The sequence below is a fragment of the Stegostoma tigrinum genome, chromosome 13, assembly GCF_030684315.1.
Source record: "Stegostoma tigrinum isolate sSteTig4 chromosome 13, sSteTig4.hap1, whole genome shotgun sequence".
NCBI classification, from domain to species: Eukaryota; Metazoa; Chordata; class Chondrichthyes; order Orectolobiformes; family Stegostomatidae; genus Stegostoma; species Stegostoma tigrinum.
This window is the reverse complement of record NC_081366.1, coordinates 56,718,627-56,740,789: the sequence shown is the minus strand read 5'-3', so window position 1 is coordinate 56,740,789 and position 22,163 is coordinate 56,718,627. Positions and strand designations below refer to the sequence as shown.

Below are 22,163 nucleotides of genomic sequence, written 5' to 3'. Positions count from 1 at the left end.
TATTCTATTCTATGCTCAATGCAAATTGTGTGTGTGTAGAGCAGGCACATGTCACACCTGTAATTGTGTGATGATATGGAATTGCTCTCACTAGCCTCCTACAACAGCTGATGATTTGTTGCAAGTTCAACATAAATGTCTTTAAAAAAAAAATCAAGCATTGAGGGTGCAAAGGTGGCATGGCTGACCTTATTGTATGTTCCAATGTTATTCTCGGGATGTAGAGGAGATAGATATCACAATACGTTTTGTTCACTTGATTGATAGGAAGTTAATGGGAGTGGATGGGGAAGGGCTGTGGGGAGAGAGGGATATGGATGGAAGGTGCAGTGTGGATGTGAGTAGGCCAGGGTAGGGGGAGGGAGGAGGGGTGCGGTGGTTGGTGGGAGGGGAAGAGAAGCAGGGTGTGGTTGAGAAGGTAGTGTGGTTGAGAAAGTTGTGGATGAGAAGAGGGTGATAGGGAAGGGCTGTGAGGGAAAAGTTGTGGAATGGGAAAGGCTGTGGATTCAAGAAGGGTGATGGGGAAGGGTGTGTTGGAGACAGGATTGTTGGGGCAGGGGTTGTGAATGAGGGAGAGCGATGGGGGCGTAGTAAGGAACTGACAGGGGCAGTATTAAAATGTTTGATTGTGGTGATTTGAAAATAGTGCTGGAGGTGGACAAGTTGCATTCAGGCTTGGGTGCAAAGAGTAGGAGGCAGTGAAGACATGGAAAACCTTTGAAAATTTTTGTAATTAACCAGGAGAAGTCATGTCAGAATGGTAGTGTCACTGGATAAGTGTTCCAGAGGCCCAGGATAATGCGATGGAGACATGGGTGCAAATCCCAATGAAACTTGAATTGAATTTTTTTAAAAATCTGGAATGTTTTTGTACTGGTGGCCATGGAACCACTGTTAATTATAAAAATCCACCTTGTTCACTAATGCCCTTCAGGGAAGGAAATCTGCTTTTCTTACCCAGTCTGGCCTATATGTGATTCCAGACCCACAGTAATATGATTGACTTTTATGAATGTCCTCTGAAATGGCCCAGTGAGATACTTGTATTGTAACATTCAGTTTCATTCCTTTCATCAGGCTTGGTAGTCAGACTGGAATGTTTGAGTTATAAGGAGGTTAGATAGGCTGGGACTCTGGGACGTTTTCCTTGGAGTGTAGGAAGCTGAAGTATGACCTTATAGCAGTTTATAAAATCATGAGGGGAATAGATAAGTTGAACTGCCAAGGTCTTTTCCCAAGGGTGGGAAAGTCCAAAACTAGAGAGCATAAGTTTATGGTGAACAAGGGAAGATTTAAAAGGGACCTGAGGGGCAACAATCTCACACATGGTCTGGGTGGCCACCGCCGCCACACTGAGGAGGGAAAAGTGCATATATGGAATGAGCTGGTAGAGGTACATACATTTAAAAGACATTTGGACAGGTACATCGGTAGGAAAGGTTTAGAAGGAGATGGGTCAAACACAGTGAAATTAGACTAGACTAATTCAGCTTCGCAAACCTTGTCAACATGGACAGGTTGGACTGAAGAACTTGTTTCCTGTGCATTATGTACCTTAGCTGAGATATCGTCTTACAGTAGTTATATTGTTTTCTCGGACTTCATGTTTGGCAGTAGTTGAATGAAGGGAACTGAGGAACATTTTAACTATTAGGGCAATAATATGGTAGTGTTATAAGTCGATCTTTATTGGATGGCATGATTTTGTATTATGACAATTTCATAAATGCACATTTAGCATCCAGTGCTCTCTCCAAATGTGAACTGTCAAGCAGAATGGCCAAGGAGTGAGATGTTAACATGCTCATACATTCAATGGCTTTAACAATGTGGACAAAGAGCAGAGAAATGACTTATGATAGCTTCATTTACTTCAGCATCTATCCAGAGCCATTAGCCTCAGCTGTAGTCATCTCTTTTTAGCCTGAGAGAGAAAATCCATTCCCCTTTGTCCTCAAGGGGGTAGAGGGTGGTACCAGAAGTGTGTGCAACATCAAAGTTGGCAAAAGCTTGCAGATAAAGAAATGATGGCCAGGTATATACATCTCTTGCAGTCAGAACACTTGAACGTGTCGCTGATTGCCTATCCCATCTCTGCATTGCTGTGCCATCAGGGAGAATTTGCAAGATCTCAGTTCTCCTTCTCTTTCTCCTTGTTATGCTAGGTGTGCTCTGTGATCCATATTGTAAACTCCCCTGAATCAGTCATGGCATCAGAAATAAGAGATAACAAGGTGTAGAGCTGGATGAACACAGCAGGCCAAGCAGCATCCGAGGAGCAGGAAAACTGACGTTACGGGCCAAGACTAGGCCCAAAATGTCAGCTTTCCTGCTCCTTTGATGCTGCTTGATCTACTGTGTTCATCCAGCTCTACACCTTGTTATCAATGATTCTCCAGCATCTGCAGTTCCTTATATCTCTGAAGTCATCAGAAATATATTTTCAACAATCTGATGGTGTACTGTCTTATAATTGACCTTGTTCATCAGTATACGACTTCCTAAGGGGGCTCTTGATGCCAAGGTTCAAGTCTGTCATAGCGTGTCTGAACAATTTGATTTAAAAAAATTTTAATGTTTCTTCAAGACTGTGGCGATTGCTGTCATGAGCCACAACCTGAGGGGACTGCCCTCATCACACAGAATGCAAACATGAACTTGGGTGTGGGACTCAAATTATTGATTGATTTATTGTCACGTGTACCAAAGTACAGTGAAAAGCTTTGTTTACGAGCAGCACAGTCAGATCATTCTAAGCAAGGATGTAAAAATCAAAAAGACTTAGAGACATACAGGCTACATTTCACAGGGTGTGCACTAGGCGAGATCAATGTTACCAAGATGAGCATTATTTAAGGCTAGAGAGTCCATTTGTCAGTCTAATAACAGTTGGGAAGAAGCTGTTCCTGAACCTGCTCATGCAAGTGTTCAGGCTTCTGTATCGTCTCTCTGATAGAAGAGGTTGCACATCATTTCTGGTGTGCAATGGGTCTTTTGATGTTGGCAACCTTTTTGCGGCAACGAGCCATGTAAATTGAGTCCATGGATGGAAGGTTAGCTTCCATGATGGTCAGGGCTGTGTACACCATCTTTTGTAGATTCTTACAGTCCTGAGCAGAGCAGTTGCCATATCAGGCTGTTATGCACACAAATAATATGCTTTCAGTGGCGTATCTGTAGAAGCTGGTGATGGTCCTTATAGACATGCCAAATTTCCTGAGCCACTTGAGGAAGAGGAGGCATTGTTGTGCCTTATTGAATGTCCGTGTGAAGTCCAGGACATGTTGGTTATCTTCACTCTGAGGAACTTGACTCTCCACCCTCAGTTCCATTAACGTTAATAGGGACATTGTTCTGTTTCTCTTTCTGAAATCAGAGATCAGTTCTTTAGTTTTGCTGACATTCAGAGAGAGGTTGTTATCATCGCACCAAGCTCTGTATATCCCCAAATTAGTTGTGGTAACTCAGAGTTCCTTAAAATATCTTGGGAAAGGTCTATGGGAAATAAGCATGTTTTACATAATTATTTTCTGGTGGTCATAGATAACAATAATATGCATGTTAAGGGAGTGGAAACTGTGATTCAGTTGATTGCAACCTGTACCTGTAGCCCCAAAGACAAAGTGCCCTACTTGCTTGGCCATCAATATCTGCTGAGAATCTGATTAAAGGCCCTTCTGAAGAGGCCATTTTATCAACTATACATACATAGACATAGCTTAGGAATTTGAAATGTGTCCCTGGAGAAATTTGGGCTGTAGTTATTTTGAGGGCATCTGATGTGGGTTCCTTCAAATAATGGGGCTGCAGATGTGTGTACAAGTTTGTAACTACCTTCAAAGAAAGCTGTAGCTGTTATCTCTTAGACATCCAGTGAAGTTGGTACTTTGAATATATGCTCATGCTGTTCAGTGATGAGGCCTGCCCTACTTTGGCACTTTCTGAAATACCTACATGACTTTATGGTCTAGGTTGTCGTGAAACTAAGGCACTCGTCTGAATCTTTTCCAACAGGTTCCCAAAAGATTTGTTTTGGAGCAAAAGAAGAGGTGAGGGCATATAGTGATAGTGGATAGTAGTGCTTAGTTACTGAACCATGAAAACCTTGAGGAGAATTATAATTAATGAAATATGAATGAAACTTTCTACTGGTTCTGGTCATCAGCACTGTAACCTAAATCATTAGAAACCCAAACAGATTTTAGAGTAACATTGTGTTCTCATACCTAGATGAGTCTCTGCTCAATTTAAAATAAAATCTCAGAACTACTGACTGCAGGCAAGATCAAGAAATATCTCTTGGAGCATACTCTGGGCCACGTGAATCTCATTCATCTGTTGTTTTCTTAACAGTTCCCCATAAAAGACCCAACATCAACCATAATATAATCTAAATTTTAATCTCTTGAATATTGTTTTACACCACATTCTTAAAACATTCAATTTTATGCAAACCTTAAAGCTGAATCACATAATTAAAAAGGTCTTCAAGTCCACAAAATAATTGACATTGGGCTCCTTTTGATATGAAGACAAAACTAAAATGTGGACCATAGCTTAAATATTAAGCAACTAAGCAAAACCAGTGGAGAGCAAATACAGTACTACATGTAAAAAAAATCCCTGACAAATGGTTCAATTTCTAAAACTGAATTCATAATTAAAATCCAACTCTCAGGATTTATATAAAAATAAAAAAGGACTACAGTACTTGTAAGAAATGTCTGGGTTCATTTAACTGTGGACTCATCCAGTGACCACATTTTAAACAGGGCACATCACATGAAAAGAATTTCTAAGAAAGAATTCGCCATTTCAAGTGGATCATATATACTTATGTCAGAAAAATCTCAACATGCATTAAGAATTGCAAAATCTTTTTTAAAAAATATCTTCCATTTTCCATGTGAGAAAGCAATGTACAATAGGTACAAGTGTCACGTTTATTTCAGTTATGACTATTCAGTCAATTTTTTTCCTCCAGCAACCCTCCCCACAAACTCTGGACAAGATGGCATATTGGGTGTCTGAATGTTGCAGCCCAACAAATGGCAGTGTAGTGGACATCTTAAGAAATAGCAGCCAGAACCTTTAGTGTCGACAGGCTAAAAAGGGAAAACAAACAGAGTCAAACAATACATATATAATTCCATCAAATCACAACAGGAATACTACATGTCAAAATGATAGCTGCTGGTCAAATCTATTCAAGACACCACATTTAAGTACAGATCAGTTATTGTGATTTTGTTTGAAATGGATGTCACCTCTTGATAATGTGTGCATACTAGTGAAATGGGTTTTGAGACCTTCTTTTCTAGATCATAACCTATTGTTGATATGACTTTAATGGGGAAGAGGTAGACATCAGCCTTAAATAGAGGAATAGTTGGCAAAAAATTCAATAACGTCTACACCGAGCACAGAAAAAAACATGCACTAAAACTCAGAATTACAATTCTTCAGACTTGAGTGGGAAAACATGGACAAATGTATCTTCCCAAGTTATTCAACCATAACCAGAAGGTTGACGGCACTTTAAGAAATTGTGTATAGCTTTATTGGGTTACGAATCACAGCTGCAAGTTGAAAATGAAGTGTAAATATCATAAACTGCTAACCAAGTGAGAAGTTGCCCTCAGTAATTTTTTCTCTTTTTTTGAGGGGGGGGGGGGGAGAAAAGGATCTAATGGACAAAAGAAAACAACCACTGCACAATAAAAGTGCTAAGTACTAGGTGGTATTTCAGAAATAGAAATCAAGTGCCATGCCTAGTACGTATTCTAAATTACACCACATTACAAATATTAATTAAAACATTCTCTACAAATGGAGGGTATAATGTTGACAAAAAAAATTGTTTTAATAAAAACCTGACCATCAGTTCCCTTGTATAGAGAATACTACCTCAGCAAGAACAACTGTCCAGTTTTCAGTTCAGCATGTATACAAATGACAATCCTCTGTTTTCGTGTAATTCCGTTACAAGTTTCAGGGAAAAAAAAATCAGTGATTTTCCAGACATGCAACAGTATTACTACAAGCAACTGAAGGTAGTGACTTATTCCAATATATTGTTAATCAGGGGTGTGCTATTTGTTTGACTGCCTTCCATTCATCTCAATCTCTCAACTCCAATGTGCATACTTATCCATGGACGGTATAGGTCAAACTTGATCTTTCATGGTTGTATAGGGCTAGGTGAATGATTTCTCATCTAACAGCCTTTCTGCCCTTCCTGATATACTTACCTCCCAAGGCCTGAATGCATACAAATGTATATTCTTATGGTCAAAAGGTGCATCATTACATCTTGAAATTCTGAAGTACCATAGAAACTACAGTAGAATGTTAAAACGTATGACATTCAAAATTTACTTTGTTTTTAAAACTTATTTATTGTTAAATCATGCATTACACATATAGTACAGAACCTGAGACAAAGCAATTTGCTAAATAAATATGATCAAAATCCCTAGTGTGGAAACTGGCCCTTCGGCCCAAGTCCACACCAACCCTTGAGCATCCCACCCAGACCCATCTGCCTTATCTACACAATCCTGCACACTATGGGTAATTTAGCAAGGCCAGTCCACCTAGTCTACACATCTTTTGGACTACGGAAGAAAACCTGAGCACCCGGAGGAAACCCACACAGACAGTTGCCCAACATTGGAATTGAACCTGGGTCCCTGGTGCTGTGAGGCAGCAATGCCACCCACAACAGAAACAAGAAACCAGAGGGAGACTAAATACAGTATTTCAGATTGAGTTTAGGTGGTGGTGTGGGTGTTGAATATTTTATTTTTTGCCAACTGATTTTATTTTATATTCAAATAAAAATTCATTTTAAAGTTACTACAGTATCATAGGACCGCTCCATTAGAGAAGCGCGACTAGTTGTGAAATTAACCTGATGGTCACCGTTCAGAAGGCAGGAACTGCCTGGAAACGTCATGCTCATTCCTGCAATACCATTGTGTTACATGAAGACCCAAGAAAAGATTATCAGCATCCGCAGTTCTTTTTGGTTTTTAAACAGTTCAGTGTCCAGACTGTGTGCATTGGTTTACTTCCACCAGCATTATTTGAACATTCCCTCCATTTCAAAAAGTTTGCTTTATTTACACATTTACAGGTTGGTATCCTTTATCAGCATGTCTGAAAACCATAATACAGAGATGCCAGTATTCAACTGGCATGGGAAGGGGAGAAATCACATAATACCAGGATATAGTCCAACAGGTTTTCAAGTAAATTTGTTGGACTACAACATGGTGTTGTGTGATTTCTAACCTTGTCTGAAAACCAAAAAGACAAAAACTGTCGGTCTTTTTGAAAGCAGGCCTGAACATGTTTGTAGACATGCTGAGTTCAGAGTTCTGGAAAAAGCTTCATTTCTAGGTTCATTCAGGCCAAGCAAAGGTTTTTTTTGGCCTATAAGGCCTGAAATCAACATATTGGACTCTTCAGGGCTGAAAATACCTTCGCTTTCACGATTGTTCAGACCAAGTGAAGTCATCCCCCAACATCCCAAAGGGCCCATGCTGATGTATAGAAGGGGCAATTATATGCAAAAACCAGTGGTACTGAGGTTTTCAGACAAACTATTCCTGACTTGTAGGCTATTTCATTATTATTGAGCAGGCCTTTATAATGTGGAATTTTTTAGGCCAACAAATATTGCTTTGTAGCACTGATTTGATAGCACCTGTAGTTTTCATTTGAAAAAAGTATGATAGTGCTAAAATATGCAGGTTTATTTCTCTCACCTAGACTAGAACTTCAACAGTAATAGAATTACTTTTCTTCATACACTACAAATGCAATATATTCAAAGCAGTAGGGCAGATACTTTTACTGATTCATCGATAATGTAACTCATAACATTCCCTTCAGCAGCAATGCACTGTCTTGCCAAAGCAAACTGATTTTTTAAAAAAACTTTGAATGATGGTGATGCACTCTGATCATTTCCATTTTAATTCAGCACAGTATATTTGTGAAAAGTTAGCAAAACAAACAGCACTAAGGATTATCTTACTGCAGCCATTTTCTTTTCCAGACTATTAAAAGGGGCATATCAAAGAGTTAAAGCCAAATTCTTTCACTTTTCATTGTCAGTCATTACATTTAAAAATGCTCACTTAGTGCAGCACATTTTTCGTTTGTTAGCATTACAACCTACAACACAAACTTTAAGATAATTAAGTAGTACTTCACCTCAATGTTGGCATTAGTCTACATGTTCTCTCCTTTCTGTAACCTGGCCCAATTTCCAGGCTGCATGTGGAACTGTGGCATATAATGCACCTTCTATCAGCTCAACCACCATCTAACTGCAGGGGGTGGGGGTTTAAAGTAGGCAGATTAAAGAACTTAACCCCTAACTAATTGAAATTTAGTTTGGAATTCAAAAGTATAACTGTTTATGTGGTAATGTTGATACCTTGAAAGTAATAATTTGAACAGAAATATTCAAAGATGGTTATTGCTCTGCACATTTGACATTTATAAAGTTTAATCATTGAACTGGCAATATTTTACAGAGGAAACATTGAGAAAAATGTTACTCTACATTGTAACAGAGGTTGGTCCAGTACTATACACACTTGCAAGCTGAGTTTGCATGTTTAAAGCATAATAAAATAGAATGCAATATAAAATCAAGCAGCAAGGGGACTGGGTGGCACAATTCTAGTCTTCAACTCTGCTCAACAATCTTGATCTGCTGACCAAGTGTCCTGCCTGAAAGGATTTTGCTTGACTCAATCCAGCAATTATGAACTTAGCTGAATTTCTGTCAGAAGCCCTGAATGGCATGCAAAATTGTCATCTCACTCCCAGTTTTTAAAAAAGTCCCCAGTGACATAATACTGTGATACGCTCCAGTGGGGGGGGGGGGGGGGCGAGGGAGGAAAGAGGAAAGATTTATTTACATTGTTTTAAAAAAGGAACTTAGCTAATTCCAGTTTTCTGTGCAGGAAGGGAACCTACTATCATATGTAGGTCAACACATGAATGATGCTGCAAAACAGCTAAAAAGTTGCAAATATAGGGCCTTTTTAAAGTTGGCTGTGACCTGATCAGTGGGCTTCTGCATATTGAAGAGCTTAATTTGCTAGTATTAACATCGACTGCTTGTGTCTTATGTTCAGATAGCAGCAGGAATTCACTATTCTTTTCACAAAAATGGATTTCGGTAACTGTTGCAATAATATTTTCATTGTTGTTATCTGTGCTGTAAAGTTACCACTGTATTAAACAAAGATTCTGCATTCTTTCCATTCATCACTCTTCGTTAGTGTTCAGAGGTTTCGCTACTTGAACCAACATTATTTGGAAATGAAGATAGCTCTAATTTATGTAGTGTCTTAAAAGACTACAGAATATCACAATGCCCTTTTACAACCAATAATCCAGGTATTTTCAAAGTGCAGTCAGTGATAAAGGCAAACATGGCAATTGATTGAGTTGCAATGTTTCAGTCATTACAGAATTTGAATTTTGCACTCATTAGGACAAATTTCAAATTATTTACTTATGAGCAGGAGTAAAAGGGTGCCAGGAATTATTAGCTCCCATGCTCTCGGTAATACAGTAGAAGGTTTAAGACTTGTACATACTGCATTGTTTTGCAGAAAACTGCCTGTATATTGTTTCTAGCAAGTGTAACTGAGTTATTAGCTACCACAAAGATAAGCTGAGCTAATCCCTTTCCTCAACATGCTTGTTGCTAAACCTACTACTTTTCTATCACTGACAACAAAGTGTGAAGCTGGATGAACACAGCAGGCCAAGCAGCATCTCAGGAGTACAAAAGCTGACGTCTTGGGCCTAGACCTTGCAGTGGGGGGGGCGAGGGGTCGAACTGGGCTGGTTTAGGGATGTGGTGGGGGAAGATTTTGAAGCTTGTGAAGTCCACATTGATACCATTGGGCTGCAGGGTTCCCAAGCGGAATACGAGTTGCTGTTCCTGCGGGTGGCATCATAGTGGCACTGCAGGAGGCCCACGATGGATATGTCGTCTAAAGAATGGGAGGGGGAGTTAAAATGGTTCACAACTGGGAGGTGCAGTTGTTTATTGCGAACCGAGCAGAGGTGTTCTGCAAAGCGGTCCCCAAGCCTCCGCTTGGTTTCCCCAATGTAGAGGAAACCACACCGGGCACAATGGATACAGTATACCACATTGGCAAATGTGCAGGTGAACATCTGCTTAATTTGCAAAGTCATCTTGGGGCCTGGGACTTCCTCCCACCTCAAGTCACGCACAAAGCCAGCCCAGCTCGTCCCCTCCGCCTTCCTTCCCCCCACCGCAGTGCATCCCAAAACCAGCCCAGCCTGTCTCCGCCTCCCTAACCTGTTTTTCCTCTCACCCATCCCTTCCTCCCACCTCAAGCCGCACCTCCATTTCCTACCTACTAACCTCATCCCACCACCTTGACCTGTCCGTGTTCCCTGGACTGACCTACCCCCACCTATCTTCTTTCCTCTCCATCTCTGGTCCGCCTCCCCCTCTCTCCCTATTTATTCCAGAACCCCCTCTGAAGAAGGGTCTAGGCCCGAAATGTCAGCTTTTGAGCTCCTGAGATGCTGCTTGGCCTGCAGTGTTCATCCAGCTTCACAATTTGTTTTCTGATACGATGTTTTCCACTACTGTCTACTAGACAGTAACCTACCTTTACCAGTCAGCAGCTTCAGATGAAATTTTGTAAATGAGACCGTAGCCATTTGCTCAATTTGTAAACTGTTGCACAGCATTCTATGGGGGTAGCAACTATAATGAACAGGTCACTATTGTCAGAAACTTGTAAATGGACCTGAAAGAAGCCAGGTTTCTGTTATTACTGTGCAAAGGTATTGCAAAAATTTGAACTTCAGGTTAAATGGTGTACCTGCTATTATCAAGCTGTAAAGCAGGTCGTATTTTCCACTAACTGGATGCCAGTTACACAATTCAGCAATGTATTAATTTCAATGTCAGTGACATGTTTGGTGCATAAGGCAATTCATCCCAATAATGTTAGAATCTAACAGATTTTCCTTCAAAAAATTAGCATGCCCAAGCTTACAAAATCCAAAACAATAGGTTATTGATTCTGCAACTGGGTAGCACTTGCTGAACACAGTGTGCTAACAGCTACATTATCAATCAGAGATTGTAGCACTACCAAGAAGCAAGGTAGACCAGCTTTCTACAAATAAAATTGCTATGTTCAAACCTTACATCTTTTAGCAACTACCCAGGAGCTTGGAAAGCTTATGCAAATCCATGTTGCTTTCTCAATGGTAGTAACTCAGCCAATCAGCAACCTTTTCTCCTGTTGTGTAAATCGTTGTGAATATTGGTAATTTCAAATCATGCATTTTTCCTGTTGAGTGCAAGACAAAAAGCATGGGCAACATTTTTCCTTTCCTTTCCAGCAAAAGATAAACTGTTTTCATTGTTGCTCATGTAATGATAGCTTGTACATTTCCCCATCTTATCACTTAAATAGGAAGATGGACAAAAAAAAACACTTAGCACGTCAGGTACATCATATGTAATGTTTCAGGTTAATAACCTTTCAACCACATTTTTTAATCAACTTGTTCAGAGATATTATGACAACTCTGGTGCAGGTAGGACTTGAAGGCAGGTCTTCTGGCCCAGAGTAGGGACACACCCACAATGCCACAAGGGCCCTTTTCATCCATCCTAACCCAACCCACAGATGCTACCTGATGTGCTAAGCATTATAAGTATCAGTGATAATTTGGTTTTACGGGAGGTTTGTGTCCTGATTTGATGGCTTAATTTTGTAACAATCATTGCAGTTTTTTTTAAAGTTCTAATCCTTTAAATCCATCTCTTGGATAAATGAATTCAAACCTTCATTGCAATAACATTTTCAACAGCACATCCAAAATAGATGGTCTACAGTTGGTGTCAGCTAACCCACATTTTGACAATAGTTCATTTCAAACTACCCAGCTTGAATCACTGATTTAGACATTGGTTTTAAAGTATTTTTTTAAAAGCATAACCAGGAAAATCACGGTAAAGCATCCATACAGTATATATTTGAGACAATTATCAATGAACAAATAAACTTCCTCCAGTTTTAACATGACTATATTCCAAATAACAGCACTTGAAAGTTGCCCAAAGTACATCTGCACCAATCAATTCCATGCTCATTTTGATCCTTAGCACTAGAAAGAATTTGAAAAAGAAGCTTTTTAGAAGTGGTAAAGTAACAACTACAAGGGCTGTCTCGATGTGTTGACTGTTTTGGAGCCAATTTTTAAATGCATTTCCCTGTCGGGTCTAGAGTACAAAAATTTCATCTTAAGCATTCTCTTCAAAAGGACAGGAACTCCATAATAAAACAGCCAGCACACAGTCCTTCCAGGTTTCAGCTCCTACATGTCCAACTTGTGAAATGTTTAAGGCAACTGGGCATAAAGAAATTAGGGTCTTGGATTTAAGATTGGTTTATTTGTCCACCAAATTCCTGCCTTTAATGCTGAAAATTGATAAAGTGAGTAGATTTATACCCCCTTAGTGTTATAATAGCCAGTAGCCATCCTCATTTTAAAATTAACTTTGAATTGCATTCATTATACCACTGAGCCTAACTTGATCTTTTACAGTTAGTTATACATATTTAAAATTTGGGCATCACTTTAGTGGAACCCCAGCCACTTTACTTGCCTACCTTCTTTGATGTTTTCATGTTTCAAACTGTGTCAGCAGGGCCCGCACCTCAGGTGTCAGCTGCTTTGCAGCCTTGGCTGCCTCTGTGATGGCCTTGCGGTAAAGGCCCTTTCTCTTCTTGTTAAACCGTGACTGGAAGTTTTCTAAAAACGGGGAGACTTGTGAAAGAGCCAGGAAAGATGTTGTCGGGGACCCAAACCATGAAATTCTGGCCTCCTGTCTTACTAAAAAGCCATTATCTTTCCGGCTCACAGTTATAGTAAGTATGCGGGCAGGCCACCAGGGGAAGCCATAAATCTTGGCCCAAACAATGTCCCCTACACATATGGTCTTGCCATCTGGAGTCACACATTTAGAGACATTTTTGGTAAAGACTTTCACTTTCAAGGAATTAGTGAGCTTGTCTTCTTTTGCGGAGGAGGAGCAAGGTACATGCATGCTGCCTGGAGGAAAGTCAAATGTTTCAGTAGAACTACATTCTGAGTTGGAGGATTTTATATCATCTGCGCTATCACTACTACAAACTGAAAAGGCAGAAGAGTCGGATTTATTTTGACTGTAGGTCATATAAACAGTTATATTGCCTCCTCTGCCCCTTTTCCCCAATTGCTTTTCATCTTGCTCACAAGGCCATTTTATTTCCCTGGTGTCTTTATTCTCATCAGTGGACTGTTCCAACCCTTTTGTGGGACTATCTTTTTCAGAAGGCTGCTCACCTGCTGAGCGGGAAGAGGTACAGCGAGGCGGCGCTTTGGATGCTGTCTTACAGCTGCGTAGTCTATCAAGTTTAGCCTTGTAAACAGAGTCATTTTCTTCATTTCTGTATCTTTGTGGCTTTAAGCGAATCCGTGGAGGGAGAGAGCCGGAGTTGGTCGTTTGAAAGCGCCGTGTAAAATGAACTTTTGGAATGGTACTACCAGAAGATGAAACTTCCTGCTGTTTCTTTTGAACTTTCTCTTTGGCCATTTTTAGTACTTCCCTGGCTTTTGAGTGATCTACATTCTTGTTCTGTAGCACTTTTTTGGGATTTAACTGCACTTTAGAACTATGTACTTGAGAAGAAATCTTGACTACTTTGCCTTTGCCTGTAGTTAGATTTGAAATTTTAATGACTGTATTTCTTTTCTGACCATCATATGGCATTTTTGCTTCCAGTTTGTGATCTGTTTTTAGTCTTTTAGACATAGCAGGCGCACTGTCATTTTTTCGTTTCTTGTCCTCATTTCGAGATGTGTCATTTGTGCTGCCACCCCTCCTCAACTCTCTTTTATCTGCAGAAATACTGTTTTTGCATCTATCACATAGAACTTGTCTTGGTCGGAGTTTAATAGAATTCATTATGGAAGTCGACTCCTCTCTGAACATTTTCTTTTTAGGTCGTTTAATCCTTCTCGGAGGAGGTTGAGGTATGGACTGGTTATATGTGTGTCTAATAAACAGTGGAGGAGGGTAAGGTGCTCCTTCATAAAATAACGGTGCAGGTTTGGCAGTCCACAGGCTTTCAACCACACTAGGATGTGCAGAGGGTACCAAAGATGCTGCTTCACAAGTACCTGCAGATTTTGAACTTTGTTGGATCTGTTGCTGGAATGGTTCACACTGAAGTTGCACTAAGTCAGTTTTATCCTTGTAGTCCCTTTTTGGAAGCACAGTCACAGGAATTCCATAGGGCCCAAACCTGAGAAGGCATAGTACAAATGGATTCAGTCCTATAATCAGGTTTTCACATTTTGCTCCAACTTTACTACCACAATTAAAGGCATTCATCTCCAAGCAACACACTTTTTGTATTCTTCAGTGATTCAGATATCTTTCAGCTCAAATGAGAAAGCCAAAAATACCATTTTGCAGATTTTAGTGCAACACAAGTGACATTGAACTTTTAACATACCACACAAAAGAGTCTAGAGCTACAATTTTTAAGGAAAGTCAGAAGGGACTAGCTTTGATACGCAACTGAAATGGACTTGCTCCTCTTCTGCCATGCAAATACAGGATTATAAACATTCAACAATATCCAATTACACCTCTTTATAAACCAAAACAGTTCAAGAATATAGCTTTCAAAAAGGAAAACTTTATTCTCGTTCAAGGTCTTACACCAATCAAAACCTAAAAGATGCCTCGCAGATTGAAGTTCAATTCCATTGACAGTGATATCCAGAAAAGAGATTTGTGCAAATTTGTTGAACATTACAGTAAATGACTTTTTTTTTGCTTACCTGGTAAGTTTTTTTTTTAATTTAACAAAGTGGGATATGACAATTGCAGTGTCAAGTTTTCCACAATTTACAATGCTTTACAACATTTCTGATTAAATAAGCTTTCACTTCTGAACTAGCAATTAAAGTCCAAAATGGAGATACTGCATTGAACCGTTAAGTGCTGCGAGAATGTTGATCAATAATTATCTCCTCCAGTGATTTTTAAATATGACCTCCCTAATTCCATTTTATTTATACATTAATTATAACTTGCAATTGGAGGTTAATTCAGTATTGGCCTCAATACACATTCTTATAAATGGTGCTTTGTTCAAAAATAACTACCTGCTAAATTGTTTATTCGCGCTCTGATGTCTAGCATAAGGAATTCTGGACTCTCCATCATAAAAATCAAACAATAAAAGATGAAAGTGTCCACTGTGGTGGCAGAGTTGAGAACAGACTTTTTTCTTTTCTTGAATCCCTGCCCCTTCTTGCCCATCAAAATGTCATACTTAGCCTCACACCACCTCTCCCAGGTGAAAACTTAAAAAAAATCCAACTCCTGATTTTCATATCTTGGCAATGATTAGTTAAAAGGTATATACCAGCCTATGATCAGAGGATGGGATTAATTTAAACTACATTAGATTGTTCCAACTTCAGGCTATAGTAACAGAATTTTAATGCTGGATAGCTCATCACTGGTCAGTGTGATCAAACCCAAATTTCTTAAAATATTTCTGATAGTTCTTCAGCAGTTCTGAAATAAATGCTAACTTTTTGTATTAATACTTCAAAGTCAGGTAACAATGATTCTTTTCATACTATACATTTTATGAATTATTCTGTATGCTGACGAACAGAAGAAATCAGGGACAACTCATTCCTACTCTAACCTTTTAATTCACTTATGATTTTTCTGTACTAATTACAAACAGTACTTTCACTTCAACTTTCTTTCATACTTCCATCTATTTTAAAGTTGCAATTTCAAGTGAAAAAACTGTATACAATTGCAATTAAACAGGTTTCCTAAGTCTCAAATCAGATTAATGGAACTGAAAACTACTTTGACTGCCGACTAGCAAATAGGGGATGATTCTACAAATAGGGATGGGGGAAAAAGTGAATGTTTGCTAGTCCACTGAATCAAAGCAGTTTGTAGATGATTCTGCAAATGACAATAATAAATAACATGTAGCATATTTTTGGATTAATAACATCAAATATGTACTTGCCCTATAATCTTAGTATTTCACTCACTTTTTCCCGAAGCTAATAAGCCAAAAAACTGCATCAATTCTCATTACATCCATTTCTAGAATAGATAAAAATTTCACCTTTGATGTTCTTCCAAAAATCACGTTTCAACCTTTCACTTTTCTAGCAAAATAAATGGCATTGACCACAGCAAAATGGAAGCCAGCTTTAGACCATGGTTTTCATCCAAATGCTGGTGAAACACCAGCTATAAATGGGCAAGTTAATATCAGCAAAGTGGTAGAAGTCTCCAAAACGAACCATTCAAAAAACAGCTGATTACTAGAACATGGGGTATGAAACATTGCCTAATGTTGGAAAGATCAAGTCTTCATTACAGAAGATGCAGTAATGAAATAAAACATTAGTGATGAAACGGTGATGTATCTATACCTGTTCAAATGATACCCAAACATTTCAGGAAAAACAACCTATTTGGAAAAAGGCCTATAATTTGGTTCAACTTCCCTGAAGGATTTTATTCCAATTGTTTGCTTCCTTCATCACTATTATGAACGTCAATAATGTGACAATAGACAGTAGTACTTTAGGATGGACTGGCCCAGATTTGTTAACAAACAGGATGTTTCTACGTAATGAAATTTTGTATAGTACACAAATGCAAATTTGGCTTGTATGGACAAATGCTTAAAAAGCTTACCTGTGACCATTTGCATTTCTCAATATTATATTTATATATAGGTTACTGTAGCACTAGTCACTGCAGTCTGGCTCACAGAATTGCTTGTTGGTTCTGCTCCCAAAATACCATTCCTGGCAATGATAGGGGTGAAACGGCCAGTAAAACCAATTCTAAACTGTGACAAAAATAAGTTTTAAATAGAATTCATATAAAGTTTCAGTAACTGGAGTAAATAGTTACTTTAAAGAATCCTCCTTTCAACATTCGTTTTGAATTGTTATAAATTAAAAATGTACTTGAGAGGGAAGTTGGTTCTTTTATTTTATGGCAGCTGAGACTGATCAGAAAAGCCGAAGACAATGGATTATGCTAAATAAATGAGCAGTTTTTCTTAAATTCATTTGAGGATGAAGACTTCAAGGGCCAAGCCAGCATTATTGCTAAACCGTAATTATCCATGTGAAAGTGCTAGCAGCCTTCCTTTTCGAACCACTGCAGTCCATTTGGGTAGGTACACCACCACTGTTGAAATCTTGGAATCCCCTCCCTTGTGACAGTGAAGGAATCACAAAATTTTAAATTAGGACGGTGAGAGGCTTTTTTGAGAACATGTAGTTAATGGTGAAACATGTGTCTGTTGCCTCGTCCTCATGGACGTTAGAGGTAGTGAATTTGGAAGGCACATTGTAAAGCAGACTTTACAATTTCTGCATAATAAAATGTGAGGCTGGATGAACACAGCAGGCCAAGCAGCATCTCAGGAGCACAAAAGCTGACGTTTCGGGCCTAGACCCTTCATCAGAGAGGGGGATGGGGTGAGGGTTCTGGAATAAATAGGGAGAGAGGGGGAGGTGGACCGAAGATGGAGAGAAAAGAAGATAGGTGGAGAGAGTATAGGTGGGGAGGTAGGGAGGGGACAGGTCAAGGAGGTGGGATGAGGTTAGTAGGTAGATGGGGGTGCGGCTTGGGGTGGGAGGAAGGGATGGGTGGGAGGAAGAACAGGTTAGGGAGGCAGAGACAGGTTGGACTGGTTTTGGGATGCAGTGGGTGGAGGGGAAGAGCTGGGCTGGTTGTGTGGTGCAGTGGGGGGAGGGGAAAAACTGCGCTGGTTTAGGGATACAGTTGGGGAAGGGGAGATTTTAAAACTGGTGAAGTCCACATTGATACCATTAGGCTGCAGGGTTCCCAGGCGGAATATGAGTTGTTGTTCCTTCAACCTTCGGGTGGCATCATTGTGGCACTGCAGGAGGCATGGACATGTCATCTAAAGAATGGGAGGGGGAGTGGAAATGGTTTGCAACTGGGAGGTGCAGTTGTTTGTTGCAAACTGAGCGGAGGTGTTCTGCAAAGCGGTCTCCAAGCCTCCGCTTGGTTTCCCCAATGTAGAGGAAGCCACACCGGGTACAGTGGATGCAGTATACCACATTGGCAGATGTGCAGGTGAACCTCTGCTTAATGTGGAATGTCATCTTGGGGCCTGGGATAGGGGTGAGGGAGGAGGTGTGGTGGGCAAATGTAGCATTTCCTGCGGTTGCAGGGGAAGGTGCCGGGTGTGGTGGGGTTGGAGGGCAGTGTGGAGCGAACAAGGGAGTCACGGAGAGAGTGGTCTCTCCGGAAAGCAGACAGGGGTGGGGATGGAAAAATGTCTTGGGTGGTGGGGTCGGATTGTAGATGGCGGAAGTGTCGGTGGATGATGCGTTGTATCCGGAGGTTGGTCCATCTTCGGTCCGCCTCCCCCTCTCTCCCTATTTATTCCAGAACCCTCACCCCATCCCCCTTTCTGATGAACGGTCTAGGCCCGAAACGTCAGCTTTTGTGCTCCTGAGATGCTGCTTGGCCTGCTGTGTTTGTCCAGCGTCACATTTTATTATCCTGGAATTCTCCAGCATCTGCAGTTTCCATTATCTCTTTTACAATTTCTGCAGCGCATTTTGTAAGTGTTACGTACTGCTGCTACTATGCATCAGTGGTGGATGCAATGCCAGTCATGCACTTTTTGTCTTGATGGTGTCGAGCTTAGGGTCTTAATGGAGCTGCATTAATCCAGACAAATGAAGAGTATTCCATCACATTCCTATTTGTGCCTTGCAAGATAGTTGACAGGTGTTGAGGAGTCAGGGAAAATTACTCAGTGTATAATTCCTAGTCTGAATCCAGATTTCTTAGAGCTTAATTTTAAACAAATCACTCCAAAGGACACAGGGTGGCTGTAATGAGAAATGGCATATGACACACTGATAGAAGTGGGTGGCTGCTCTTGATGTTGGTGCCTTAGTTTCTGGCTAAAGAATAACTGATATAACAGTAGTAAAGATTGACGATAGCTGTTTGAAATAAAACATTTAATTCCCCGGCACATTTTCAAAAATTCATTCACAAGATGTGCACGTGGCTGCTTAGGCCAGCATTTATTGCCCATCCTTAATTGCTCAAAAGACAGTTGAGCGACTATATTGCTCTGTGTCTGAAGTCATATGTAGGCCAAATCAAGCAAGGAAAGTAGATTTCCTTCCCTGAAGGTCATCAATAATGGACTTTTTAATGACAGAAATTATAAACATAAATTGTTGAAGAAACTCAGCAGATCTGGCAGCATGTGCAGAGTTAACATTTTGCGTCCAGCAAGTCTTTTCAGAACTGAGACTAAAGATGTTAGCTATTTCTCTCCACAGATGCTACCATACATGCTGAGTTTCTCCGGTGGTTTGTTTTTGCTTCAGATTTCCAGCATCTGCACTTTTAAGTGATTAATAGACTAGCATTTTTTTACAATTCCAGATTTACTTTTTAAACTGAATTCAAATTTTGCCACTTGCCATGATGGAATTCAAACTCATGCCTTCAGAACATTATAACCTGGAGTTCTGGATTACTGGATTACTAGTGCTGTTACCATTATGCTGCTACCACCTCCCATCATTCAACCTTTTATTGTAATACCCAGAAAATATCCCGAAGTAGTGATATTACACCCAAAAATTTACCATCCCACATAAAAAATACAAACAAGTTACACTAAGAAATGTAGCAGGGACCCTAAATTGTTCTCTTCTCTGGGAATAGGCTGGTTTCAACAGTGCATGGGAGGTTTAAGATGCCCCACCTACCAGAAGATTTTCCTAACTCTTGATCCATCCCCCTTGTTGGGGGGCATTTTGGGCTGTCACCGGATTGAGACGGGGAGATGACGCACAGCAAGGTTGACTTTGAAAGCAAGTCTGGAGGCCAGAAAAAACCTTGAGTCAGATGAGAACTTGACCTAAATGAGTAATAAGGTGCTCAACCTGTATTTTTGTAACAGAAGAGTAGAGCCAAAGTTTGTGCTCAGAGACATACATTGTCAAGTATAACCAAAAAGATGTATTTATTAGCCTGGCTAACTTCTAACGTGAACGAGACTGCATCACACTGTTTCAAACGTATACATACAAACCCTGTCTAATGTCGAGGTACAGCACTTTCTTCCTGCCACTCAAATGTTACCAGTTACTCAAAATTCATTTTAGAGCGATTTAATGGGAATTTAAAAAATCATTGCAGAAGAGAGTTACAGATACTTCAAGTTATTCCTTAAAATCTGCAGATAGAACTTGTCTCATTTTATAAAACCACGTTATTAACCTTTCGAGAGATGGCGATAACCCCTAAATTGAAGTAGCAAATCCAAACAATTTTTTTTTAAAAAGCATCTGGGGAGGAGATTCATACTCTCTTTCTCTGCATTTCTACCTTTTTATGAAAAAAGTTGGGGGGGGGGGGGGAAAGAGGAGAGAGAAGAAACATGATGCATTGAATTTGGGCGGGGTGGGTGACTGCTGCTGGAGCCTGGGCAGGGCAGGACAGTGCCCCCACAAACACCCCTCTCTCCCTCTGCACGTCTTCTGGCAACGCAACGACCACAGGAGCTCCAGATGCAGCAGAGCGCGGAGATAAGGTGCCCTAGGCCCATGGGTGGGCACTTCTACTAACATTTCACCTGCCCCATCACCCACTTTCCAGGTGAAACTCCTGGCCGCTCCTGCCTCTGGGGAGGGAGGTTTCTTCTCTCTCTCTCTCTCTCTTTCTACCCGTTATTTTGTGTTTTATTTTCCCGTACCTTCTAGAAATATCCATTAAAACCCCTGAGAAAAGCTTCTCTTCGAAACGCAGGGACACTACCAAAGCATCGTCCACGACGTGATCCACCGTTACCCTAACTTCGGAACCTGCCAGGAGTTTCAAGGCGGCGGCGGCGGCAGCACCAGCACCAACACCAACACCCGCAGCCGCCATTTTGCTTCCTGCCCGTTCTTGAGCGCCGTTTCTCCTCTGCACCCACTCCACCGCTCCCCGGCCTGGCTCCGGGGCAGGCCTTGCAGTACCGCCCGCCTCAATGCCACACTCCTATTGGTCCAAATCAACAGTCATCTTCTTTTGATTCGTGTCGTCGAACTATCCATCAACTGTCGTTAGTGCGGCCTATTGTCCTGTACTTGCGACGAATTGTCGGATTTGCTGTCAATCTATTGAGGCTCGGGCACGAGATGCTGCACGATTGGTCCTGAAATAGCTGCTGCGTTGTCATGAGAACATGCGTCGCTCAAATCCGTTCTGAGATTTGTGAATGGTGAGACAAGCTGTCAATCAATCATCTTCGCCTCCGAGGCTTACAGCAGTTTCTGACTCGTTGGACTACTTGTCAATTATCGGGCACCCAGGTATAAGTAAGGTTATGACTGCTTTGCAATGGACTGGAATTAATATCGATTTTTGGCAATTATGTATATTATTCGTATCACCGAAATCAAGATTTAAGTGATAACTATTAGCAACGTAATACTGTACTTTTGAAAAGTTACTTTGCTTTACCCCATCTGTGAGAGCAAATCTTTGACCCCTTTACATGTGATCTATTTTAAGGACATTTCAAAACGTCTTGGGAAGTTAAATGCAATTGTTGATGAATTCCGTAAGCGTTGTGAGAAAAGTTTCGCACGTTTATTGAATTTTAAGCACGCTGAGAAACTGAAATTCACATTATATAATGCTGAAAACTCTAAAATGCCCAAATGGGTTGAAATGCCTTTCATCCCCTCTTGTTTCAATGCATTAATGGTGCGCTTTAAAGGTAGGGCGAAGTAGAAGGGTGTGTATTTACTCTCACTTTTCAGTAACTTGTTTAAAACCTGTTTCCCTTATTTAATTGAAACATATAAATAATCAGAGGGTTAGATAGGGTGAATAGGGAGAGCCTTTTTCCTAGGATAGTGATGGCGAGCACGGGTTGGGGGGGAAGCATAGCTTTAAATTGAGGGGTGAAAGATACAGGACAGATGTCAGAGGTAGTTTCTTTACTCAGAGAGTTGTAAGGGAA

General features: G+C 40.4%; 1 protein-coding gene across 3 annotated transcripts; it reads right to left on the bottom strand.

The window, feature by feature from the left end:
- Nucleotides 1-2,726: 2,726 nt before the first annotated feature.
- On the bottom strand, nucleotides 2,727-21,315 carry pwwp2a (PWWP domain containing 2A). Of its 3 annotated transcripts, XM_048543486.1 has the most exons (4): nucleotides 20,907-21,022; nucleotides 19,918-20,028; nucleotides 12,702-14,378; nucleotides 4,385-5,105 (listed from the first exon to the last, which is right to left on the bottom strand). In XM_048543486.1, exons 2-3 carry the CDS (start codon nucleotides 19,962-19,964, stop codon nucleotides 12,716-12,718), a joined length of 1,710 nt encoding a protein of 569 aa, XP_048399443.1. In that variant the 5' UTR covers nucleotides 19,965-20,028; nucleotides 20,907-21,022; the 3' UTR covers nucleotides 4,385-5,105; nucleotides 12,702-12,715. The 3 variants fall into 3 exon arrangements, with proteins under 3 accessions (XP_048399442.1, XP_048399443.1, XP_048399441.1); XM_048543485.1 differs by lacking the exons at nucleotides 4,385-5,105; nucleotides 19,918-20,028 and adding an exon at nucleotides 2,727-3,366 and having other exon boundaries at nucleotides 20,907-21,315; XM_048543484.1 differs by lacking the exon at nucleotides 19,918-20,028 and having other exon boundaries at nucleotides 20,907-21,314.
- Between the last annotated feature and the right edge of the window lie 848 nt (nucleotides 21,316-22,163).